This window comes from Mobula hypostoma, chromosome 11, assembly GCF_963921235.1.
Source record: "Mobula hypostoma chromosome 11, sMobHyp1.1, whole genome shotgun sequence".
In the NCBI taxonomy this organism is placed as follows: Eukaryota; Metazoa; Chordata; class Chondrichthyes; order Myliobatiformes; family Myliobatidae; genus Mobula; species Mobula hypostoma.
In genome coordinates, this window is record NC_086107.1 from 98,471,076 (window position 1) to 98,498,814 (window position 27,739).

Sequence of the window (27,739 nt, forward strand, 5' to 3'; positions counted from 1 at the left end):
GGTCTGTTCTTCATCAAATTATGGTATTGTTTTGCACTGCTGTAACTATATGTTATAATTATGTGGTTCTGTCAGTGTTAGTCTTTGGTCTAACCTGTTTTCTGTGATATCACTCTGGAGAAACATTGTATCATTTCTTAATGCATGTATGCATTTCTAAATGACAATAAAAGAGGACTGAGTGTTCTCATAACCTAATCTAATCTAAGATTGGGGTGTAGTGGACAACGAGGAAGGCTATGAAAGCCTGTAGCAATATCTGGCCCATTTGAAAAAAAAATGGCTAAAAAATGGCAGATGGAATTTAATGCAGACAAATGTAAGGTGTTGCATTTTGGGAGGACAAACCAGGGTAGGACTTACACAGTGAATGGAAGGGCATTGAGGTGTGTGTTAGAACAAAGGGATTTTGGAATTAATTCATTCATTACGTGCCATGTCATATGACGTGGGCAGTCATGGTCTTGACCATGACTGTTCTTGGCAAATTTTTCCGCAGAAGTGGTTTGCATTGCCTTCTTCCGGACAGTGTCTTTACACGATGGGTGACCCCAGTCATTATCAATACTCTTCAGAGATTGTCCGCCTTGCATCAGCGGTCGCATAACCAGGACTTGTGATATGCACCGGCTGCTCATACGACCATCCACCATCTGTTCCGATGGCTTCATATGACCCCGATCGGGGGCTAAGCAAGTGCTACACCTTGCCCAAGAGTGACCTGCAGGCTAGCGGAGGGAAGGAGCGCTTTACACTTCCTTTGGTAGAGACATATCTCCACTCCGCCACCCAGATTTGGAAATACAGATCCATAATTTCTTCAAAGTACCAGCTCTCATAAAGAGAGCTTTTGGCACATAGGCCTTCATAAATCAGAGCACTGACTACAAGGGCTAGCATGTTATGTGGAAGACATTGGTGAGGCCAAATTTGGAGTATTTGCTACAGTTTTAGTCACCTACCTACAGGAAAGATATCAATAAGATTGAAAGAGTACAACAGGACATTGCCGGGACTTGAGGATCTGAATTATAGCGAAGGGTTGAATGGTTTAGGAATTTATTCCCTAGAGAAAAAGGGTGAATGGCAGGGGTATGGTCCAGGTGTGGAGAGGTGGGGTGAGGCAGGAAAACAGGTTGGCACAAACTAGATGGGCAGAAGGGCCTGTTCCTGTGCTACAGTACCCTATGACTACCTAGTCTCTCTTTATAATTCAAGCCCTCCAATCCCTCCAATCCCATCAATATTCGTGTGAAACATTTCCACACCCTCTCCAGCTTAATCATATCTTCCCTATGGTAGGATGGCAATCACTCAAGTCATGTATGATGTTCTCCAAAAGGGTTGTCTATTGATGGGTCCTCCGGTGGCTGCAGAGGCCGAGCTGGGATCTGCGTAACTCGGTGCTAGGGTGCATTCCCTTAATGCCCGAACGTGACTTTGTTTAACATTGGGAGGCTGATGCGCGGTCAGCCACCACACCATCCTTGACAAGTTGAGGTCAGAGTCCAAGACGTGGGGACCCTTCACTGCTGCAGCCGCCTTCTGCTTTTATTTCCGAAGTGATGTGGCATCACCTTTTGCCAGCTCTACCATTGATGATGAAGAAGAAGAAGAAGAAGAAGAAAGCCCTTAACTCCGAGTGGAGTCATCGGGACGTCATCATGACGGCGTTTTTTTAGCAGGCTTTCTTATTTTTACGAGGCCGAGTTGCTAGCTCAACGCTCAACCCAGCATGGATGGAAAGCGTGCAAGGGAGCCGGCTGGATTCGAACTTGGCAGCCTTCACTCCGAAGTCGGGCTCTGATGCCGCTACGCCACCAGCCGTCAAGCTCTACCATTGAGGTCTTGGTTAAATCACTCTTAGTCTCGAGCCTCCCTTTGAACTTACAGGATCTCAGGAACTCACAACCCTCTCTACCATGATTAGGTGAAAATCCTCGGAGAAGAACAAGGATCGATCTACAGTATGACAACCAGAATTGAGTACAATGTTCTAGTATGATTTCACCAACTTTTTGTAAAGTTGTAACATGAAGCCTCAATTTTTATACTCAGTGTTCATCACAACAAAGACAAGTCTGTCATATACCTTCACCATCTAGTCTACTTTTGCCACCACTTTCAGGAACTATGTACTTGCACATCAAGGTACCTGCGTTCTATAACATTCCCCAGGGGCACGGTGTACATCCTGCCCTGGTTTAACATCCCAAAATACATCACTTTGCACATGTCTGAGTTAAATTCCACCTGTCATTTGTTTGCCCAGATTCCCAGTTGATCCAGATCCTGTTATAACTTGAGACACTGTTCTTCACTGTTCCCACACGAACAATGTTGGTGTCATCTGCAAACCTGTTAACCATGCCTTGTACATTCTCATCAAAGTTGTTGATATGGATGACAAGCAACAATGGGCCCAGCACCAGCCCCTGAGGCACACCACTAGTCATGCCATCTGTGTTCTCAATCAAATCCATAATATACACGACAAACAACAGTGGGCCAGCCTCAATCCCTGCGGCACACCTCTGGCTGTGGATCACCAATCTGGAAAAATAACTTCTTGTTACCACCTCTGACTACTTCCACCAAGCTAATTTTTTACTCAGTTGGCTAGCTCACCCTGAGTTCCATGTGATCTTGCCTTCCGGACCAGCCTACTATATTTCACCTTGTCAAAAGCTTTGCTAAAGTCTATGTAGACAATGCTTTTCATCCTGCCTTCATCAATCTTCTTGATCTCCTCTTCAAAGTTCTCAATGAGGTTCATGAGACACAACTTCCCTCACAGAATATCATTTTGACTATGCTTAATCTAGCTGTCTTGATTAATTAATTAATCTGTCTCTCAGTACCCTCTTCAGTGACTTTCCCACCACTAATGTTAGGCTCATTGGTCTGGAGTTCCCTGGCTTGTTCTTGCTCCTTCTTAAATAAAGGCACATGAACCACCTTACAATATTCCAGTACCCCACCCTTGGCCAATAATGATGTAAGTACTTCTGCCAAGGCCCCAGCAATTTCTTCTCTTAGTTCCCACAATGTAGTGGAATACACTTGGTCAGGCCCAGGGGATTTATCCACCTTTTCGCATCTCAAGACCATCTACACTTCCCCTTTCATAATATAGATTCCAGTAGCCTTAGCTGACATATTCTGTCTCCATTTTCCCAATTAGGGCTTCAGTATCGCTCATCAACCAGGGTTCCTTAAGCCTCAACCTTGCCCTTCACTTTAAAAGGAATACGAGATGATTTCACTGTTGTCTGAGCCTTCTGCTTCAAGGGTATAGTTGCTCACCTTTGTGAGGATTTACATCCATTGCATATCTGCTTTCCCTGCAGCCTCTTCTATATTTAATCTGAAAGCACAGGTATCATTTATCATACATACACAGGTAACGTGCATCTCTACATCCCCACTAACCAGTCACCCCCTTCATGGTCTCTAAATTGATGGTATTGGATGAACAGAGTTTTTCTCTAAGCATCAGGAAGACACAAAGCCATTGTCTCTGCCCTCAGTTACTGAATCCATCCTGCTTCAGACGCCCATCCAAAATGGAACGAGACTGATTACAGCCTCCATGTAATTATTTTGCCTGAGGTCATCACATCTGTACCACCTCCAAGACTCCCAAATGTGTAACGTTGTCCAGCTCCACCAGCTCTTCTCCCCTGACACTGAAGCCCTTGCCCTTATTCTGTCTGGTTTAATTATGTCTTTGCACCTTTGACCAAACAGCTTCATTTGCCCTCCATAAACATGCAGTCAAAGTCCTATTCAAAAATTGTTTGCCAATCTACATCTGCCTGCCAGTTAATCATGCCTCCATTTTAAGATGTGCAGGCTTGTTTTCATTTCCCCTCCTATCCCTGCTAATTCCAGTAGCCTGTCTGCCCATCTCCAAATTTCATTCCTCTACCATTGGCAGCTGCGCCAACAACCTCCACAGCCCTAAGCTTTAGCATTTATTTTCTTAAGCGTCACATCCTTCTTCAAAGTGCTCATGAGAAACTACATCTTTGACCAAGCTTTTGGTCATCTGCCATGATACAACTGCATGTCTAAATTTGTTTGATAGCAGTTCTGTGAAAGGCTTTAGGGTGTTTTAGCACACAAAAGTCATTGAATGCATAAATAATTGATGTCCTGTCATCAGCCATTCCTGCACATAAATGCTTTCAGGGTATATTTTTCTCCTAAGCCTGTCTGTAGACTGCCCAAGCCTGCCACAAGTATGGCATCTGATAATGCGTTAGGTATGTAATTCTGAAAGTACTTGAAGCATTTAGCAGATTGGAGACACGAAACTTTAACTGTTTCCTTTTCTCAGATGCTGCCTGACCTGCTGAGTGTTCCTAGCATTTTGTTTTTATTTCGGGTTTTCTGCATCTGCATTTTTTCCCACAGGTGTACAGTATATCAACCTGCCCCACAATCCCTTCAGGCTGGTGGAGATAGGATAGGAAAGTGGTGATGTGCTGCATCAGAAAGGATAAATAATAGCTGGATGATCCATCCCCTTGCTTGTGGCTGGTGGATTCAAAGGAACCTTTTGCTGATTCTAAACACAAGGGATTCTGCAGATCTTGAGCAACACACACAAAATGCTGGAGGAACTCAGCAAGTCGGGCAGCATCTATGGAGGGGAGTAAACAGTTGATGTTTTGAACCAGGACCCTTCATCGGGACTGCTTGGGCTGGTTCGTTGCTTGTGGGAGGAATGTGCTGCCAGATCTCAGTATTACTGTTGTGCTTCTCACTGTTGCCCTCATTTCCCCCAGGAGTTTTCCAGCACTCTCAGTCAAGCTGTGTACACCAGTTTCTGCTGCAGTTTCCCCCAGTCCTGGATTCAGTTCCACAACAATGATTTCAAAGCTAAAGTGTGCGACATTGTCTACCGTTGGTTTGGAGGTAAAGGACTCTGAGTAATACAATACGAATGGATCTGCACAAGGTTTGATACAGACAGAGAGTAAGATGGGGTCCAGGATGGGTGGGGAGGGGAGTTGGATTTGGTGCTGATGGTATGGACTTGTGGGAAGGTGGGATTGTGGTAAACAGGGGGTTCCGGCTGTGTATGGACAGCACAGTGTAGAGAGAAGGGTGGTAGAAATCTTCAGGTAGTTGGTGGAGTATGGATTTCAGTCAAGAGTAGACAAGAGATTGTAGCACTGTGAACCATTAGCCATTATATGATAGCTGGAGTGACTGTTTTATGATACAGTACGTGTGCACAGATAATAGTCAACGGGGTAGTTCACTGATTTGCAGAAGAATAGGTGGCCTGTGTACAGTCGAACTACTGATGAATTGGAAGTGGAGAAGAGCGAAAGATCAGTGATAGATGGTCGCAAGAAGGAGGTGTGACCATTATAATTTTGTAAATAAAGTTTTGTAACTAAAATTTTGTAAATAACTGACCCCAGTCAGTTTGGATTGGCAACAACATCTCCTCTACAATCTCCATCAGCACAGGTACACCACAAGGTTGCATGCATAGTCTCCCTGCTCCGCTTGCTTTACATTTACGATTGTGTGGCTAAACACTGTTCCAATGCCGTATTTAAGTTTGCTGACAACACCTCTATCGTTGGCCAAATCAAAGGTGGTCACAAATCAGCATATAGGAGGGAGACTGAAAATCTAGTTGAGTGGTGCCACAACAACAACCTGTCCCTCAATGTCAGTGAGATGAAGGAGCTGATTATTGACTTCAGGAGGAGGAAACTGGGGGTCTGTGAGTCAGTCCTCATCGGGGGATCAGAGGTGGAGAGGGTCAGCAATGTTAAATTTCTCTGTGTTGAAAGAGGACCTGTCCTGGCACATAAATGCAAATACAAAGAAAACACGGCAGCACCTCTACTTCCATAGAAGTTTGCGAAGATTTAGCATGATATCTAATACTTTAACAAACTTCTATAGCTGTGTGGTGAAAAGTGTATTGACTGTTTGATTCACAGCCTGATATGGAAACGAGATATTAAAAACAGGAGTGAATACAGCCCAGGCCATCACGGGTATAACACTCCCCCACCATTGAGCACATCTACATGAAACGCTGTCACAGGAAAGTAGCATCCATCACTAGGACCTCCCACCACCCAGGACATGCTGTCTCTTCACTGCTGCCGGCAGGAACAAAGTACCGGGGGGGCGGGGGGGCGGGGGGGGGGAGGGCTCAGCACACATACTACCAGGCACAGGAACAATTATCACCCCACAACCATCAGGCTGTTGAACCAGTGGGGCTAACTTCACTTGCCCTATCACTGAACCGTTCCCACGTCCTATGGACTCACTTTCATCTCGTGCTGAATATTTATTGCTTTTTTTCCTTCTTTCATATATGCAGTTTGTTGTCTTTCCTTGATTCTGTTATGGTTCTTAGATTTACTGAGTATGCCCACAAGAAATTGAATATCAAGGTTGTACGTGGTGACATATATGTACCTCGGTAATCAATTCATTTTGAACTTTAAAACAAGTGTATGAGACTTGAGCTTACAGGAATGTTGTTCCTGTAGTGTGTAATATCTTTCATGCTGTGATAGACAAGCCAGCAACAGAGAATTCTTTTTTCAAACTGCACTTTTTGTTCTCAGTTCATTTCTCTCTAAGCACTCCTTCCCAACTCAGATATCTCCCTCCTCATCTAAGAGAGTGAGGCAAAAAGCAATAGAAGCAATAGCAGAACATTTAAGCTTTTAAGCCAGCTCTGCCATTTATTGAAACCACAGCTAAACTTATATCTCAGTGTCACCTTCCTGCACAATCACTATACAGCATTCCTTAATATCTAGAAATCTACTAATCCCTGTTCTGGATGAACTCCATGAATGAGCATCCAGAGCCTTTGGGTTAGAGAATGCTAAAGATTCGCCAGTGAAGATATTTCTCCACGTCTCAGACTTACTAAACTTGCTCCCTTACTCAGAGACTGTGTCCTCTGGTCCAAGACTCCTAAACCAGTGGAAATCTCCTCCTGAACCTAGCCTTTCAAGATATGTAAAATAATTTGTGGGTTTGAATGAGATCACTTCTCAGTTTTTCTAAACTTTAAAAAGTTAAGGATAAGTCAGTCTCATCTCTCTTCCTGTCGTAATAGGAACCTGTGTTGTGCTTCCTCTGGTCAGTAGGTTCATTTTTACTTAAATAAATGAAAACTGCGCAAGATGCCAATACCCCACATATTTACACTAAGATATCTTTGCTCCTGTTTTTAAGTCCTAGCCTAACAAAGACCAATGTATGATTTACTGCATTAATTGCTTGCTGTGTCGGCAGAGTAGAGTTTATAAGGACACCCAACACTCTTTAACATCAATACTCCCTGATCTCTCACAATTTAACACAAACGCTGCTTTTCTGTGTTTTTTTCCACATTATATTCCATTTGCCATGAATTCATTCACTCAGCCTCTCTGTATTTCAGTGAAGGCTCTTTATATCTGTCTTCTTCCTCACAACATCACCAGCAAACTCAGAAAAGTAGAATCTTGTCCTCTTGGCAAAAAGGTTCGGTTGCAAATACCAAATACCAATTCCTATGGTACCCCGCAGGTCACAGTTCATCTCCTGACTCCCCTTTCTGTCAGATAACCAATCCTCAGTCCAGTATATTACCTCCTAATGCACTCTGATGTGCTGTAATCTTGCCGACTAACCTCCTGCGTAGGAAATCATCAAAAGGCTTCAGGGATAAGATGGATAAACATGGTCACTTTCCCAGGATAGCAGAATCTAAAACTAGAGAGTGCAAGGTTAAGTTGATTGAGGAAAGGTTTAAAGGGAAAAGTTTTCGTACAGCGAGTGGTGATTACGTGGAAGGAGCTGTCAAGGGAACTGGTAGAGGTGGGTACAATTACAATATTTAAAAGACGTTTTAACAAATTCATGGATTGGAAAGTTTTAGAGGTCTACAGGCCAAATGCAGGCAAATGGAACCAGCTCAGGAAGGCACGTTGGTCATCATGGACAAGGTGAGCTGAAGATCCTTTTTTACATGATGAATAACCCTTTGATAGCTCCAGTACAGACCTAATGGGCTGAATGGCCTCCTTCAATTCTATGAATTTCACAGATAGCATCAGAATGACTGACAATGCTGCTTCAACAGTAACTCCTCGGCCTGGGTTTCCCATCCTCAACTGCACTCCTCCAATCTGTTAGAGGCTCGTGAACTCCTTACCAGAAAACTAAATAATTCTTTGTTTTGTTGCTATACCCTATGCCCAATGTCCAGGATTGGGGATGACACAAAATTAGGAGGTGTCGTTGATAGTGAAACTGGTTATTGTAGATTACAAGGAGATCTTGATCAGATAGGGAAGTGGGGATAATGAGGAATGGCAAATCAATTTCAAAACAGATAAGTATGAAGTGATGCATTTTGGAAAGTCAAACCAGCATAAGACTTACTATGAATAGCAGGACACTACAAACTGTAATGGAACTGAGGGACCTCAGAGCAGAAGGGCTCCCACCCCTGCATGCAGACTATCAACACACAAACATATATATCTGACCCAGTGTGGGGATTAGAATTACAGTAAAATGATTGGCCACCTGGAAATCTTGCTTGTTGTAGATGGAGCGAAGGTACTTGACAAAGTTGTCCCTAATTTATGTTGCCTCTCACCAGTGTAGAAGAGGCCACATCAGGAGTACCCCCAAAACACTCGCAGGTAAAGTGTTATCTCACCTGGAAGGACTGTTTGAGTCCCTGGATGGAGGTGAGGGAAGAGGTGAATGGCAGGTGTTGTACTTCTTCCACTTACAGGGGTAAGTGCCAGGAGAGAGATTAGTGGGGGACGACAGATGGACAAGGGAATCACAGAGAGTGCAGTCCCTGTGGAAAGCAGAGGGTGGGAGTGGAGGTAAAGATGTGTTTGGTGGTAGGGGTCCCATTGAAGGTTGTATGTGTTACACTGGATTTCCAGCATCTGCATACTCTCTTGTGTTCGTACCATGCTAGATCTCGTTCCTTCTTTCCAGGCATTCGTCCAGCTCCAAAAATATTTAAGAACTGGAACTGTGATGCTTTACTGTCGCAGGAAGTTAAAGACGCAATGTCACGCACAGCGCACGATGGAGAGCAAAATAAGAAAGGTAATTGGCAGGGGAAGAGACCTTACTGTGGGGAGAGAGAGGGGGTTCTGGTTGGGAGGGGGAGAGGATGTTGGGAAGATAGTGGGGTGGAGTTAAAAGGGGAGGTGGAAAGAAATGTAGGGCTGTTGAGAAAAGTTGGTGCAGGGGATGGGCAGGATTAATACAGGGGAGAGAATTAATGGAAGAGGGTTGGAGATTGATGGGGTGAAGGAAAGAGGATTGATAGGAGAAGGAACAAGAGGGAGGGGGTCCATAGTGAATGGAATGGTGACATGGTGCATAGTAGGTGTAAACTGGACAGGAAGGTTTGAATGATTGAAACGAGGAAGGAAAGGACAGGAAGAGAAGGGTAAGAGGGGTGAGTTAGGTGGAGGGAGGGAGAGTGTTAAGGAAAGGGAAGAAGTTGAAGAGGGAGTGAATGATGGGGACGGAAATTGGCAGAGGGACGTTGGGGAGTAGGTAATAGTGATGGGTGGAGAGGGGGTAAATGGAACAGGAGGGGTGGAGAAATGGGAAAGGTTAGCAGCGATCGGAGGGATAGATGGGAGGAGAAAATATGGGATATGTAAATTACATTGTCTTCATCAATATATGTAACAGCGCCTTAAATAAGGCCGGCGAGGTTATTCAGAGGATCTCTCACCAACAGATTCCTTGTTGATATCCCCGATGAATCCCTACCTTTCCAAATGCAGACTAATCCTACCCTTCACAACTTTATCAACAAATTTCCATGCCACTAATATTCTACTGTATCATAATATTACTCAGCTTATCACTTTTGTCCTTGAATAAAGGTAGCACATTTGTTGTCTTCCAGTCATCTAGCACCTCATCTGTGACCAACAAAGATTTAACTATCTCTGTCAAGGCCCCAGTAACCTCCTCTCTTCCTGCTTTTGCAGTTGGGGATGCATCTTTTCAGACCCCAAGGATTCAGCTACCTTGATGCCTATAAAGACTTTAAATGCCTCCTTTTTAATTTCAACATGATTAATTGCATGCTTAATGTATTGTACAGAAGGAATAGGGAATTACCTCCACTGTTAAATAAAACTTGCAATACTCAAAAACTGGAAATACTCAGCAGGTTTGGCTGCATAGAAAGAGAACCAGACTCATGCAGATCATAAGGTGCGAGCAGAATTTGAGCATATAGGTCTGGCATGGCTAACACGAGCAGCATAGTTTTAAAATACTTGGAAGCAGGTACAGGGGAATGTCAGAGGTACGTTTTTCACACAGAGTGGTGGGTGCATGGAATGCACTGTCAGTGATAGTGGTAGAGGGTCTTTTATGAGACTCTTAGATAGGTACATAAAGGCATCTGTTAATCTTGTGAGACCATGGATCTGCACCTGGAAAGTCTTCACTCTCCAGGGCACAGGCCTGGGCAAGGTTGTATGGAAGACCGGCAGTTGCCCATGCTGCAAGTCTCCCCTCTCCACGACACCGATGTTGTCCAAGGGAAGAGCAAGGGCCGATACAGTGTCGTCGCAGAGCAATGTGTGGTTAAGTGCCTTGCTCAAGGACACAACACACTGCCTCAGCTGGGGATTGAACTCACAACCTTCAGATCACTAGTCCAATGCCTTCACCACTTGGCCATGTGCCCACACAGATAGGTACATGGAGCTTCGAAAAATAGAGGGCAATGCGGTAGGAAAATTCTAGGCAGTTTCTGGAGTAGGTTACATGGTCAGCACAACATTGTGGGCCAAAGGGCCTGTATTGTGCTGTATATTTGAATGTTGTATGTTCATACAGCACATCAAGTCAGCTCTGGTTTTTTTCGACTGGATTCTCCCTCCTTCTCTCCATTACCCTTAACTCCCTTACCAATGAAGAATCTGCTCATCTCTGCCTTAAATACACCCAGTTGGCCTCCATAGTCCCCTTGGCAACACATTCCACAGTTTCACTACTCTCTTAGCTTTTGGAATCCCTCATTTCAGTTTTAAAGGGTCGTCCCTTTATTCTGAGACTGTGCCCTTAGATCCAAGACGCTCCTGGTAATGGAGACATCTTCTCCACATCCATTCTATCCAGGCCTTTCAGTGTCCAGCAGGTTTCAGTGAGAGTCAGCCCCGTCCTTCTGAACTCCATCAACTATAGGCTTGGAAGTATCAAACTCTCCTCTTATCAAGCCTTTCATTCCTGTGAACTTCCCCTCGTTCCTCTCCAGAACCAGCATATTCTTCCTTAGTTGCTCACAATATCCCAAATGAGCTCATTCCAACGTCTTTTAAAGCCTCAGCGGTGCATCATGGTTTTTACCTTCTTATTCCTCTTGAAATGAATGCTAATGTTGCATTTACGTTCTTTACTACCGACTCAACATGTAAGCTAATCTTGAGGAAATCCCAGACTAGGACTCTCAAGTCCCTTTGCACCACTGATTTCTGAATTCGCTCCCCATTTAGAAAATAGTCTACTTTTGTATACTTCCTACAAAAGTGCATCACGCCATACTTCCCCGGACTGTATTCCATCTTCCACTTCATTGCCCACTCGCCTAACCTGTCCAAGTCCTCCTGCAGACGTCCTACCAGTATCTTGTATGGTTTGCAGACACAGCCACATTACCATCAGTTCCATGATCCAGATCATTAATGTATAAAGTTAAATGTTGTGGTCCCAAAACTGACCCATACAGAATCCCACTAGTCACTGCACAAAATACTGTGCAGATGCTGGGGTCAAAGCAACACTCACAACACGCTGGAGGAACTCAGCAGGTCGGACTTTATCCGTGGAAACGATCAGTCAACGTTTCAGGCCAGAACCCTTCGTCAGGACTGAAGAGGGAAGGGGCAGAGGCCCTATAAAGAAGGTGGGGGAGGGTGGGAAGGAGAAGGCTGGTAGGTTCCAGGTGAAAAACCAGTAAGGGGAAAGATAAAGGGGTGGGGGAGGGGAACCTTACTGGTTTTTCACCTGGAACCTACCAGCCTTCTTCCCACCCTCCCCCAACCTTCTTTATAGGGCCTCTGCCCCTTCCCTCTACAGTCCTGACGAAGGGTTCCGGCCCGAAACGTTGACTGATCATTTCCACAGATGCTGCCCGACCTGCTGGGTTCCTCCAGCGTGTTGTGAGTCCCACTAGTCACTGTACTCGCAAAAGGACCCCCTTATCCCCACTCTCTGCCTTCTGCTGGTCAGCTAATCTTCTGTCCATTTTCATTACTTACCTCAAACACCATGGTATCTTTCATGTTTAACATGATAAGAGGTTTGTGTAGAGGGCATGATCATTAATTTGCAATGTTAACCTGGTTCCTCTGTTATGAGGCGCTCCCAACCATGCCTGCTTCTGGGATTCAGACGGTCTAACTCTCCAGAGTATGGATATCTGGCACAGCCCCTTTAAGGGCTCAGGATGGTCCCACAAATTGGCAGTCGTGTTTTGGGCACCAGGAACTGAGTATTTAAAGAGCACCTGAACTGAGGTTTGGTGCTCAATTGTAAGCCTGCTAGTGATATTGTCTAGCATTTGTTTTGTGCTCAGTTCTCGATCCAATTTGATACCGTGTCTCAATCCTTGCTTTGGATACTCCAGCATCTGGGTCCTAACCATCCCTGCCATCTGCTGAGTATATACAGCATTTTTCTATTTTTTGTTTCTGGCTTCATTGAAGACTTCTCCTTGACAAAGTTCTTATCATAACCAAGACCCTGTTTGCCAGTGAGTACTTGTACTGGAACATTTTGACCAGAGACATGGTAAGCTCTAGGGTGCAGATCTTCAGTACTGCACCTGCAGTATCACATGCAGAATTCGGTCTCAAATTCACCAACTTCAGATAACTCTTTCTTTCTGGATCAGAACTAGTTATTTCTGCATGTCATCATTTTATTTTTTATTCGTATCATCTGGTCTGCTGGGAAAATCCCACTATTTATCCTTACACAATCCATAAACAAAGGACCATAAGCTGCCACATTTTGTCATTTGGTCTGATCTGAGGAGTTCCCTTTGCTCTACACAACTCTCTCCCACCCACACTGTTGCAGAAATTTTATCTCTTCCGAATTCTGAAGAAGGGTGCAGGACTTGAAACGTCCACTGTCTCTTTTCGCTAGATACTGCCTGACCTGCTGAGTGATTCCAATGTTTTCTGTTTTTATTTCAGATATCCAGCATCTGCAGGTTTTTTTTTTGTTTGATTTTCGTTGTTGAGAACATGATTTGCCCCAACAGGAATGAGGATGGAGACGTTTGGAGCTTATTTGTCTCATGAGCATTTTAATTGTCCACCACCTTTCACCTCTGGTTGTGGTAGGACTGCAGAGCTTTTGGTTGTGGAATCCTCTAGCTTGTGCTACCTCACATTGTGATCTCTGTTCAGCATTTGCATGTTACAGCATCACTGGGCTCGCAGCTCATCATTTTTAGGTATTGCTGGTGTTGTTGCCAGTGTGATCTCCGTCACCATACATTAAACCATCACCTTCTGCTTCTGACCATAAAGCCCACTTGTATCCACTTAGCCACGTAGCTCCTCCTGGATCCCGTACTGTTTCACCTTCCAGACTTGCCTTCCATCTGGGACCTTGTCAAAGACCTTGCTCAGTCCAAATAGAAACCAAGCAAGGGCTTTTCTCTTTGGAGTGAAAAAGGATGTGAGGAGACTTGATATAGATGTACAAGATCAATAGAGTGGATAGCAGACACCTTAATCCGAAGGGAGAAATGGCTAATGCAAGAGGGCATATTTTTAAGATGATGTTGGAAGCCATTTTTTTTTAGTAATCCTTTTTATAAGATTGGTACTTTTTAACAAACTCATGTGTTTTTCACTGTATGTAGTGGTTCATCCCCACTCACTGGCAGAAAATGGTATAGCAGCTAAACTAACGGGTTTTTCACCTTTCTCATTTTTCATTGGCTAATTACCAGCACATTGCCCATGTGGTGTAACTGTTTTAATTATATAGCCTATTAACTAGTTTATTCTCTATCTAAGGAATCTCCCTTATTTTATCTATAAAAGTGAAGGATTTTTCAGAGGCACCATTTTAGCTTCGTTGTTCCTTTGTCTTCACGTCCATATACCTCTTAGCGTCGTTTCTTGGCTCTTTAGTTAAGTTGCTTAGTGTTTGCATATTGTTTGTACTCTAAACTGAAATCGTGGAATTAAGACTCATCATTCCTGACTCCGAGAAGAACCCTAAGGATCAGAAAATAAATGGAGATCCAACAGTGATGAGGAGAAAGTATGGGGGTGTATCGGAGGTAGGTTATTTTACACAGAGAGTGGTAAGTGTGTGGAATACACTGCCTGGGCTGGTGGTAGAGGCTGATACATTAGGGGGATTTAGGAGACTTTTAGATAGGCACATGGATGAAAGGAAAAATGGAGGCCCATGTGGGAGGGGAGTGTTAGATTGATCTTGGAATCAGTTAACATGTCGACACAATATTGTGGGCCAAAGGGCCTGTAGTGTGTTTGCTGTTCTGTGTTCTCAGATGCCCATCATCCTGCCCTTGTCAATTGTGTTCAAAACAAAATATCCATATGGACCAGACTGGCTAAGGTTGGCAGACTTCCTTGCCCGATAGGCTTTTAATTAACCAGAAAGGTTTTTAAATGACTATGAGTCATAGCATGGTCATCGCTGCTGTGAGTACAGGCAGTCCTCGTCTTAACCTTGTTTATTCATTATTGTTTCACTCACCACTATTTCCTCATCATTGCCTAAACTGAATCCATCAGCACTCACCTTGCCGAGTATTGAAGAGCAGTGGTGTCATCTATTCAGTCATTGCCCTGCGTGTAGAGCAACCCCAATCCTGAGCACCGCAAAGGTAAGTGCTTTATTCACCCTCTATACCTCATCCAAACCACAGCTCTCTGAGTCACTCATCTATCCCCTCCTCCCCACCCCACACCGCCGCCCTTCACTGCCACTTCCTAGCACTTGCCTGTCTCTTGGCTTGACCTTCAGCCTAGGAAAGGGATTCACTTGATGTTGTTCCAATTCATGTCACCCTTTCTGAGAATGAAATTCAGTGTTAAGATTAATTCTTAGGTAATGGATTATTAACTTGACAGGGAGAAGCAGCGGGTAATGGCAAGCGGCAGCGAGGAGATGGAGAAGGCTGTAGTAAGGAGAGAGGGTGGGGTGGAAGGGAGGGGCAGACTGGGGAGAAAGTGATGAGAAGGAGTATGATGAGGTGGTGTGTGCAGGCAGTTTTCAGGGTGGGGGGGTTCAACAGAGCATTGGTGTGGGAACGGACTGTGACGAGAAACTTGGGCGAGGATGGTAAGGACCTAAGTACTGGAGTACCCGAGACACAAACTCAAGACTAAGATGAGAACAAGGTACTCGACCAGATGCTAGACGAGAATCCAAACGAGACAGAAATCCTAAACGCAATCGCAGCCCGAACCAACGCTGAGCTGATGATTCAGCACCAAACCTGAGTTCAGGTGCTCTTAAAATATCCAAATCTTGGCACCAAAACATGGCCGCCATTTAGCAGAGTGGGCCAGAATCTTTGAAGGGACTACGCCAGCTATCCTTACTCCAGGGGATCGGAGTGTCTGAACCCCAGAGGCTGGCGTGGTTGGGTGTGTACCATACAGTCAACAGGAAGTTATAACAGAGCGAATGGAAGACTGGGTGAAATCCCAGTATGAAGTGTCTTGTACGAATTTTGGGTTGCTTTTCGACCCCCTACTTCTTTAATACCAGGTTGTATGGTTGGGCTGTTTGAACTGGTGTGGGTGTACGGTATGTGGGTCATCCGGAGAGAGGCACAGTAGCTTCAGTGAATGGATTTATCTATTTCGTAGGGATAAAAAAATTCCTTTTCAACTTAAATCAATCCTCCGGACCAAGCCCACTCACAGCAACCTCAAAATCTAAGAGGGCCGCATCCATGTCAAGAAGCAACAAGGTGAGTAAAGAGCAGAGAACGACGGCTTGACATTGTAATACATTCTAAAGGGTTTCGCCAAGTTGTTAGCAATAATGTGGAAAATGCAAAGTCCTTCATTCTGGTAACAGAACTAAGAAGGCAAAGTGTTCTTTAAATAGTGAGAAGCTGAGAGACTTGGATGTTCAGAGAGACCTGGGTGACCTTGTACATTGAAAGCAAATGCAAAGCTAGAGCAAATAGTTAGTAATGCAAATGGTATATTTGGTCTTTATTGCAAGAGGATTTGAGTACTAGAGTAAAGGGGCCTTGCTGAAAGTGCACAGGGCCTTGGTGTGACTGCTTCTGCAATAGTGTAGGCACCACACACAAAACACTGGAGGAACTCAGCAGGCCGGGCAGCATCAATGGAAGCGAATAAACAGTCGACATATCAGGGCGGATATTGTGTGCGGCTCTGGCCACCCTACCCCAGGGAGGATTTGTGTCTGATAACAAGACAGCAGGGGGAATTTACCATGTCAGTTCGAAAGATGGTGGGTTTGTCACACAAGGAGAAATCAGAATCAGGTTTAATATCACTGGCATATGTCGTGAAATTTGTTAACTTTGTGGCATCACTGCAATGCTATGCATGATAACAGAGAAAAAGAAGACTGTGAGTTACAGTATATGTTTATATATTTCAATAATTAAATTAACTAAGTAATGCAAAAATAGGAAATAAAAAAGCAGTGAGGTAGCGTTCATGGGTTCAATATCCATTCAAAAATCGGATGTCAGACGGGAAGAAGCTGTTCCTGAATAGCTGAGTGTGTGCCTTCAGGCTCCTGTATTTCCTTCCTGATGGTAGCAATGTGAAGAGAGCAGGTGCTGGGTGCACACTGAGCCTAGATGTTTCAGAATTTAGAAGAATGGCAGATGATCTCATTGAAACATACACTATAGGACATGCACTCAGTGGCCACTTTATTAGGTACACCTGTACACCTCGTTAATGCAAATATCTAATCAGCCAATCATGTGGCAGCAACTCAATACATACAACCATGCAGCCATGGTCAAGAGGTTCAGTTGTTGTTCAGATCAAATATCAGAACGGGTAAAAATTGTGAGCTAAGTGACTTTGACTGTGGAATAATTGTTGGTTCCAGATCAGCAGTTTCTAAGATACATAAACCACGGTGGCTTGTGGATCTCAGAAACTGCTGATCTCCTGAGGTTTCCATGCACAACGGTCTCTAGAGTTTACAGAGACTGGTGCAGAAAACAACAAAAAAAAACATCTGTGGGTGAAAATGTCTTGTTAGTGGGAGATCAAAGGAGAATGGCCAGCTGACAGGAAGGCGACAATAACTCAAATATCCACACGTTACAACAGTGGTGTGCAGAATAGCATCTCTGGATGCACGTATCCAGTCTTGAAGTGGGTGAGCTGCAGCAGCAGAACACCACGAACATACATTCAGTGTCCACTTTATCAGGTACCTACTATACCCAATAAAATGACCATTGAGTGTATATTGGATGATGCCTCTCCTGGCTTGGGAAAATAAGAGCCACTGTCTCAACACAAGAGGTCGAACGTTTCGGGAAAAGGTAGAAGTAATTTCATCTCCCAGAAAATGATGACTCTTTGGAATTCTCTACACTACAGAGCTGTGGAGGACCAGTTGTCGGAGTATATTTGGGTCGCAGATCGATAAATATTTGGGTATTCAGGGAATCTAAGGACACAGGAAAATTACATTAAATGCTGAAGGGGTCAAGTGGTTTATTCCTATCCCTGTTTATGATTTATGTTCTAAGTTGAAACCTAGCTATGTGTAAAAACGTAAGTAATGAGGAGCTTGGTACAGTGAAGTTTTAATATCATCCTTTTTGCTGTCTCCACTCCCACCTTCTCCTCTCCCCACCTGTCTCCCAGCAATATCCTCCCCCCTTCCTGATTCAATCCTTCACCCTTCCTTGGTCCCTCTCCTCTTTAAACTGGCTATCTTCCCTCTCTACACCCAATCCTCTCACGGGGTTTCGACCCAAAATATTAAGCATTCCTCCTCCCCCAACAGATGCTGCTCAACACACTGGGTTCCTCCAGTGGGTTGTTTGCTGCATCTTCTCAGATAGAGTGTCGCAGATTCTAAACACGGTCTGCATGAAAAATATTTTCCGCAGATTCTGCACCCCCCCCCCACCCCAAATGCTCTAACTTGTCATCTTGGACCTGTGCCCTCTGGTTTTAGACAGTGCATGAGGGAAATTTTCTCATTATCTACCCTATCTATGCCTTTTTTGTGTGCATTGCTTGAATTTCCAGCATCTTGCACATTTCCTCGTGTCTGCCATCAGGTTCACAAATAGTTATTACTCCTCAACTATCAGGCTCTTCAACCAGAGGCGATATCTTCACTTGCCCCATTGCTGAACTGTTCCCATAACCTATTAACTCACTTTAAAAGACTCTGCATCTCATGTTCTCAATGTTTTTTTTCTCAGTTCAAGCTGGTAATACCTGAAGTACGGGCATAGCCAAGCAGACACGCATTTCTCAACTGCTAGGAACTTCTGGACGATTCTAATGGTGTTTAGTATTGCAGCTTCTGAAGATTTACATAGATATTGCCGTGTAGCCCTAATTGTTTAATACTATTGTGTAGTGTCTTTGAGATGATAACAGCTGTAGATATTACGATTGGGACAATGTAAACCCTATTCATGTTCTATAGTCTTTCAATTTATTATTATTATTATTTCTTTTTTCCCTCTTTCTTTATGTATTTGCACAGTTTGATCTTTTGTTCTTGCATATTGGCCGTACTCCATCCTACTGAGTACAGTCTTTCCTCGATTCTATTATATTTCTTGTATTTACTGTGATTGCTCACAAGAAAATGAATCTCAGGGTTGTACATGGTGACATACACAGTATGTACTTTGGTAATAAATTTACTTTGAACAAGGTCCCTGAAAGGTGGGGATGTAAAAGGGCAGTTATTGTATCTTCTGCAATTGCATGGAAAGTGCCATGAGAAGGGTTGTGTTTGCTGGAAGTGGAAGAGCTTTGGAGGTTGACGGCTTTGCAAAGGGAATGGTCTCTCTCTACTGACACCCTTGTGGTTCTCTGCAACTACAAGTTTTTCTGGTATCTCACCTCCACATTAAGTTTGAATATATTACAAGAGACAGAAGAGTGGGGTGCTTTGGGATCCTTTGGACTGGATGCTCAAGGTAGAAACATTTCATTTAAAGAGGATGTTTGAGGGTGAAGGGACCAGGGCAAAACTAGTTACGTTTTGAATATTGCTTTCAATTCCACTTAACAATTAATGCTGATTTTCTGCTTTCAGCCTTCTACAGAAAGGAAAGAAAACACCTTATCAAGACTGCCACCAGATTCACCATCCAAACTGAAGAGTTCAGAAAGCCAACAGGAATCCATTACAGATCTGCTGGAAACCGAGACCTGCCAAAAGGACGAAGAGCCAGCCAGGTCCCCTGGTGAGAATGGAGCCATGTGTATGAATGATGAGCAAAACATTATCAAATGCTGTGAATGAAATTCAGTGGATTCCTGTTAATTAGAACACCAATGGGACCAGTACGTTTTGGGCCAATTAAGCAGTTGCCCTAAATAGCTGAATATTCATGGAAATAGTCAAAAAGGTATAAAAAAGATGAACAACACACATAAAAGTTGCTGGTGAACGCAGCAGGCCAGGCAGCATCTCTAGGAAGAGGTATAGTCGACATTTTGGGCCGAGACCCTTCGTCAGGACTAACTGAAAGAAGAGCTAGTAAGAGATTTGAAAGTGGGGGGGGGGGGAGACCCAAAATGATAGGAGAAGACAGGAGGGGGAGGGATGGAGCCAAGAGCTGGACAGTTGATTGGCAAAAGGGATATGAGAGGATCATGGGATAGGAGGCCCAGGGAGAAAGAAAGGGGGAGGAGGGAAGCCCAGAGGATAGGCAAGGAGTATAGTGAGAGAGACAGAGGGAGAAAAAGGAGAGAGAGAAAAAGAGATATATAATAAATAACGGATGGGGTACGAGGGGGAGGTGGGGCATCAATGGAAGTTAGAGAAGTCAATGTTCATGCCATCAGGTTGGAGGCTACCCTTTTTTTATCGAAAAAGACGAATTATCATTTAACTGAGTAACATGTTGTGTCTTTAAATGAAATACGGGACAAGTTAGAACACTACCTTTGCTACTACAGTACTATAAAACTGTGTATTAGTTCCTAATAGTTATTGATGGAGGAATTCATCTGGTATATGGTGCTGTGTTATTTTGATTGTCTGCAAATGAACACAATCAGCACAAACACCTAGTGCAGATAATGGACTGCCTTCATACAATGTTTTAGACGACTGCATCCTCCAAATCTTCATTTTCATTGTAACATTCAGGATGATTGTTGATACCTTCAAATTCTTCATAGTTCCACTTGTTGAAGTAGTGAAGTTGATTCATTTTCACCCCCGGCTGTCTCTGGCACCTCCAAGCATGAATGCTTGAAACTGCAGTGAACAAAACGGTTTGGAATTTCCTTTTGCAAACAAGAGAAAATCTGCAGATGCTGGAAATCTAAGAAACACACACTAAGTGCTGGAGGAACTCGGCAGGCCAGGCAGCATCTATGGAAAAAAGTACAGTTGACGTTTCAGGCCAAAAGCCTGGCCCAAAACATCGACAATTTACTCTTTTCGCTAGATGCTGCCTGGCCTGTTGAGTTCCTCCAGCATTTTGTGTGTGTTTTCTGAATTTCCTTACTGCTTATTTCTCACCAACTATCAGTGATGGTAGGGGTATGGAGGGCTATGATCTGGGTGCAAGTCAATGGGAGTAGGCAGTTTAAATAGTTTGGCACGGACTAGACGTGCCAAAGTGTTTCTGCACTGTGCTTTTCTATGATTCCATGATGACTCTATAACAAAAATTACTGCTTTTAAAACACAAACACATGCAGCTGATGATATTTAAAGACATTTCTGTCCATGCATGATGTAGTGTCTAATGGTCACACAAGTGCACATGATTGACACTAGTTAGAAACTGTTCGGCAAGTCTCCTGCCCCAATTAAGTGGCATTGTGTCCCAAATAAATGAAGGGAATCCCCCCCCCCCCGGCTATTTTTTCGATTTGTTTTTGTCTTTTAAGAGTTGTCCCAAATAAGCAGCTTCCCCGACTAACCAATGGTCCAATTAACCGGAATCCACTGTATTTGCATTTCGTTCTGAGGGTGGTTCATGTTGCAAAAAGGAATGCATCGAGTGTGCTTTCCATCGGGGTGAGATTGGGTTGCATTGGTGCTCTGTGAAAAAACCCCATGCACAAAAGTACAAACGTCCTCTGTGTATGAAAGAGAGTAAATGCAGTCTCATGGTATCAGGTATAAAAGAGCAGTGTGATAATTGTAGAAGACTAATCTTCATTGACTGGCCGCTGGTGGAGTGACATCAGCACTGGACTTTGAGGTGGCTGGTCCTGAGTTCAAATCCAGCCAGGTCAGAAGAAAATCCTGGCAATTTACTCTGTGTCATGAAAAACCCCACAGACAACTTCAGTAACCATAGGATCGCAATGAGTCAACGGCACTCAACAACAATCTTCACTTGATTGATCTGTAGCCTGCAATTTTCCTCACCATTAACAACACCACCACCTTCTGTGTCATCAGCAAGAATATTAATCTTACTTTCGACATTCATATCCAAATTGTTATTATATATGCGTATAGTAAGCAGAGAGGATTCCAGCACAGATGCCAGGTTATACAGTCCTTGAAACTTACAGAGTTATGGTCACTATTTCAAAATGCTCTCGCTCTCACACTTCAATCACTTGCCTGGTTACTTTCCCTCTACTATTGCCCCTTCTCCATTGGACTATCTCCAAAAGGCTCCAGTGAATATTCCCTTTAAACCTTTTATAGTTTGGCCATGTCAGTTAATATTGAGGCAGTTAGAAGTCCTTGATATTTTAATTCAAATACTCATATACCTCCCTGTAATTTGTTTGTGCATCTACTCATCACCGACTTGTATTGTGATACCAGCTCCTCACTCACAATTCCCTGGTCCTCGTTTACTTGGACATCCTAAATCTTAGAATATTGGGTTACCAGTCCTGCCTTTCTTTCAATCATACCTCTGTGGCAGGAAAAGTATCATATTCATGTGCTGATCAGGGCTCTCAGTTTAACATTTTTACCAGTCAGACCCTTGCATTAAAATAGATGCAATTTCACCTTCCGTTGCTCCTGTGTGATTTATTACACCTCCATCTGCTTTGTACATTGAGCTGCCTCCTTTCTTTATTTCAATGTATCCATCCCACAAAGGGACACATATTTTGTGCCCCATCCCCTGTTGTTAGACTAGACCACTAGATATTGGAGCAGAATGAGGCCACTCGGCCCATTGAATCTGCTCTTCTATTCCATCTTGGCTGATTTACTATCCCTCTCAACCCCCATTCTCATGCCTTCTCCCTCTAACCTTTGATGCCCTTACTAATCAAGAACTTATCAACCCCCGCTTTAAATATATCCAGAGATTTGTCCTCCACAGCCATCTATGGCAATGAATTCCACAGATTCACCATCTGGCTAAAGAAATTTGTCCTCACTCCATGAACATCCTCTCCACGAACACTCTGTCTAGGCCTTTCAATATTTGATAGGTTTCAATAAGTTTCCCCTCCGCCCCACCCCCATTCTTTGAAACTCCAGTGAGTACATGCCCAGAGCCATCAAACGCTTCTCATACATTAACCCTTCCACTTCCAGGATCATTCTCATGAACTTCCCCTGGACCTTCTCCACTGCTAGCACATGCAGTGTGTTCTTAGATAAGGAGCCCAAAACTGCTCACAATACTCCAAGTTTAAACCCTCCCCAACAGTGAAAGTGAACCTCTGTGCAAGGAAATTGGATCATTCCAGGTCTGATGCAACCTTTCCAACTTGTACAGGTTCCACCTTCCCCAAAGACAACCCCAGGGATCTAGATATCTAAACCCTTCCCTCTAGCTATATATCTGACCTATAATTCTTTCAGAAGCATTGACATTGGAACTAATCCAGAGATTACGACTTTAATATCCCATTCTTCAATCTACTACTTATCTCCCAAGTGGCCAAGTGGTTAAGGTGTTCGTCTAGTGATCTGAAAGTCGCTAGTTTGAGCCTTGGCTGAGGCAGTGTGTTGTGTCCTTAGGCAAGGCACATAACCACACATTGCTCTGCGACAACACCGGTGCCAAGCTGTTTGGGTCCTAATGCCCTTCCCTTGGACAACATCGGTGGCGTGGAGAGGGGAGACTTGCAGCATGGGCAACTGCCGGTCTTCCATACAACCTTGCCCAGGCCTGCGCCCTGGAAACCTTCCAAGGCGCAAATCCATGGTATCACGAGACTAATGGATGCCTATATAATCTCCCTAAATTTGTGTTGCAGGGACCTCAACCACTTTTTAGCTTTGCCACTGTACCATTGTAGACCATAACATCTTCCCCTTCAGAGTGAACTGTATCTATTTTGTGCTATCATTGACCTTAATACAAGGGAAGTAACTCATCATTCTAGATTTGTGCCATAGCACCAAAGTACCCGTCTATTACCCTCACTATCAAATCCTCAGCGATACAACTCACTCAACCTTTTTCCAGCTTGGTGTAACAGTTTTAGAGTGAGATGCAGTCCCTGCCTGCCTCCCATCCTCTACCTGGATGTCACCTACTTCTTCTCTGAATGCCTTTCCTTAAAATGCCAGATGACCACATCCAAAAATATGCTATCCTTGTAATTTAACCCTTGCAAACTCCACAAAACCAGTGCTTAAAAGTGGCTCAGCTGGAGACATTTTCCACTGATATGTTGAATGGGATTGATCACCAACATAAAAGACAGCTCAGAACTAGGTGCTCATTAGAATCTGTGCACCATCCGCAGCAGCAGAAATGTACACCACAACATTTTATAACCTCGTGCCTGGCATATCCTTGTTCAACCATCATATCAAACCAGAACCTATGGGAAGCACAGAAGACCAGGAGCAGTATTGAGTCTGTGAAAATGAGCTCTGAAAGTGAAGCTGAAATCAGGACAATAACTGACAGAGATAGGTGATCTCATAACAATTAGATCAGCTTGAACCTCGCAAATGACTGTACTGCTAGATCCATCTCTAACCACATCATTAAGTTCACCGATGACACAACAGTGGATGGCCTCATAAGCAACAATGGTGAGTCGACATCCAGAGAGGAGGTAGAACAACTTGTGGACTGATGCGAACACAACAACTTGAGTCTCAACATGGACAAGACCAAACAGATCATTGTGGACCTCAGGAAGTTGCAGGCGAATCACTCCCTATCGCACATCAACTGCTCCTCTATGGAGAGAGCCAGGAACACCAAGTTTCTTGGCATGCTCATCACGGTTGATCTCACTTGGTCCTTCAACACCACCTCTTTAGTCAAGAAAGCACAGCAGCGCCTCCATTTCTTGAGGAGATTGAGGCAAACAAGGCTTCCTGCCTCCATTCTACCAGAGTACCATTGAGAATGTCCTGACCAGCTATGTCACCATCTGCTAATGAAATTGCAAGGCATCTGACTGCAAGGGCCTGAAACAGATTGTGACATCCCACTGACTGGGGTCTCTCTTCCCCACTCCACCTCACCCCACCCCAATATACCAGTGTTTGCAGAGCCCTCAGCATTGTCAAGGACCCCTTCCATCAGCCCCACAGTCTCTTCGATCCCCAACCATCTGGCAGAAGGTATCACAGTAGAAGAACAAGGACTACTACACTGGGTAACAGCGATTTTCCCCAGACTGTGAAACTTCTGAGCACCCTTCTAACACCTAGTATGCATTATTAATGGAAATGCCATTAGCATTATACTGTTGTATATCTAACTTTGGCCACTTTATTAGGTACCTCCTGAGTGTGTGTACGTACGTATCTGCTGTTGTGGCCCATCTGCTTCCAGGGTCAATGTGCTATGTGTTCAGAGACGCTCTATTGCACACACTGTTGTAACGCGTGCTTATTTGAGTTATTATCACCTCCCTATCAACTTGAATCAGTCTGGCCACTCTCCTCTGACCTCTCTCATTATCAAGGTGTTTTCATCCACAGATCTGCCATGCTTTTTTTTGTTGTTCATACTATTCTTTAAACTCTAGAGACAGTTGAGCATAAAATATGCCAGGAGATCAGCTATTTGTGCAATACACAAACCATCTCATCTAGCACCAACAATCATTCCACAGTCAAAATCACTTAGATCACATTTCTTCCCCATTCTCTTGTTTGGTCTGAACAACTGAACCTCTTGACCATGTCTGCATGCTTTTTTTGCATTGAGTTGCTGCCACATGATTGGACGATTAGATATTTGCATTAACGAGCAGGTGCACAGGTGTACCTAATAAAGTGGCTACTGAGCGTATATGGTGCAGAAATGTTTACAATGCTGTGGAAGAGGGGCTTGTGATAGTAGAAAGTTAGCATGGGCTGAATGGCTTCCTGCTGTGCTGTGACCGCTCTACAATTCTGTGATTCAATCCTCGTAGACTCTGAGCCATCGGTAAGCAGAGTGATTGTGAGAAACTCCGGAATCAGCCACATCCCCCTTCAGAAAGAGGTGAGCCACGTGCATACGTTCCCACTACCAGCCCACCACACCACACCAGAAGCATTTTCATGTTCCTGTCCCAGCCAGACTGGAAGTGCAAAACTGAGAAGATGTTATGAACATCTGAACATCCAACATGCCATTCCTTCACCATTTACTTATCCTCTTACCACATCCCAGAGTTTTTCAACCATCTACTCTTCCAACCTTCTGGTCTTCCAGTCCCACTCTTCATGCTCTCTTGCTATGACTCAAATCCAGCTCTCAATCCCAGTCTCCCATCGTCTCTCCATATCCCTCAAACCTACCATCTCACCAATCAAGCTTACCTACACATTTCCATTCCTCCCATAGATCTCAAACACACAACCCCACTATTCACCATATCACTCAATGTCACCAGTCCACCTTCTCAGATCATTCCTTAAATCAAGCTAATCACCTGTCGCCTGATGAAGGGTCTCGGCCCAAGACGTCGACTGTTTACTCTTTTCCATAGATGCTGCCCGGCCCGCTGACAGACTCCAGCATCTGTGTGTATTGCTTCAGATTTCCAGCATCTTCAGATTTTCTCGTGTCTCCGTCACCCTTCACCATGTTGCCCAAACCAACCCACCACAATAACTAATCTGTTAAATTCACCCCAACAATGAAACCTGCTAATCCTGCAGCTAAGGACATGCCTCGTTTATCTATCTACCTGCTCCCCAAATCGCTCAGTTCTGTATCCTGTCATTGTGTGAGTTAACCCTGAACAGTGACCATCAAAGCCCTCAGCCACACAAGTTCATCTCATTATATCTAGTAACACTACCAAACCAGCTACTAAATAACATTCCACCAAACCTAGCCCTTTATCTCTCAATTCTTTTCATACCTTCAATCTGTTTTTCCATCTCTCCACAGTATCCTTTTATCATGATCTTTATCCTACTCCTTACCTATCCATCAGGCTAATCTCCCACCCATCCCTGCCTCACCATAGCTCTGACTTCTCCCTCTCCCAGTCCTCTCAATCTTCCCTCAACCCCCAAATATCTCCACTATCGGGTCTGGGGATTTTTCAATCCACGGGCTCTTTTAGGAGTCCAAGGACGAGTCAAAAACCCGTTGCTTTACGATTGTTTATTTGAAGTTTGAAACTAAAGGAAAGAACATAATGAAAAGACAAAGACAAGACGATATTTGCAGTATCTGACATTTTCATACTGGGATAAAGCCACATTCCTGAGATAAGTGAAGAGCCAATGAGGAGAATGAAATATGATAAATCATTATGAAACTAAAGGAAAGAACCTGATAAAAAGACAAAAACAAGATACTAAAACAAGAACAAAGACAAGATGGCAAATTTTGCAGAAACTGGTACTTTTATACTGAGCTGAAGCCACATTTTTAAAACAGTGAAGGGCTAATTAAAACACTTTAGCCAATGAAAAATAAAAGATGATAAACCGTTATGTAACTGTTATATTGCGTTGCCACCAGTAGGTGGAGTCTAACACCAGTTATTGTGAAAAATACAAGTTAAAACTACACACACAAAATACTGATGGAACACAGCAGGCCAGACAGCATCCATAGGAAGAAGCACACCTTACAACAACCCCCCCCCTTCTTTCCGCAGGGATCGCTCCCTACGCGACTCCCTTGTCCATTCGTTCCCCCCCCCCATCTCTCCCCACTGATCTCCCTCCAGGCACTTATCCTTGTAAGCAGAACAAGTGCTACACATGCCCTTACACTTCCTCCCTCACCGCCATTCAGGGCCCCAGACAGTCCTTCCAGGTGAGGCGACACTTCACCTGTGAGTTGACTGGGGTGACATACTGCGTCCGGTGCTCCCGATGTGGCCTTCTATATATTGGCGAGACCCGACACAGACTGGGAGACCGTTTTGCTGAACACCTACACTCTGTCCACCAGAGAAAGCAGGATCTCCCAGTGGCCACACATTTTAATTCCACGTCCCATTCCCATTCTGATATGTCTATCCATGGCCTCCTGTACTGTAAAGATGAAGCCACACTCAGGTTGGAGGAACAACACCTTATATTCTGTCTGGGTAGCCTCAAACCTGATGGCATG

At 44.0% G+C, this 27,739-nt stretch overlaps 1 protein-coding gene across 3 annotated transcripts in view; it reads left to right on the forward strand.

The window, feature by feature from the left end:
* LOC134354374 (protein FAM227A-like) overlaps positions 1 to 27,739 on the forward strand; it is an 81,415-nt gene that overhangs the window by 31,754 nt on the left and 21,922 nt on the right. For all 3 annotated transcript variants that reach the window (XM_063063343.1, XM_063063344.1, XM_063063345.1), the window contains 5 exons: positions 4,794 to 4,923; positions 9,007 to 9,120; positions 15,918 to 16,021; positions 19,348 to 19,498; positions 25,590 to 25,660. In XM_063063343.1, the coding sequence (XP_062919413.1) occupies positions 4,794 to 4,923; positions 9,007 to 9,120; positions 15,918 to 16,021; positions 19,348 to 19,498; positions 25,590 to 25,660 (570 nt within the window). The remainder of the gene's footprint in view (positions 1 to 4,793; positions 4,924 to 9,006; positions 9,121 to 15,917; positions 16,022 to 19,347; positions 19,499 to 25,589; positions 25,661 to 27,739) is intronic.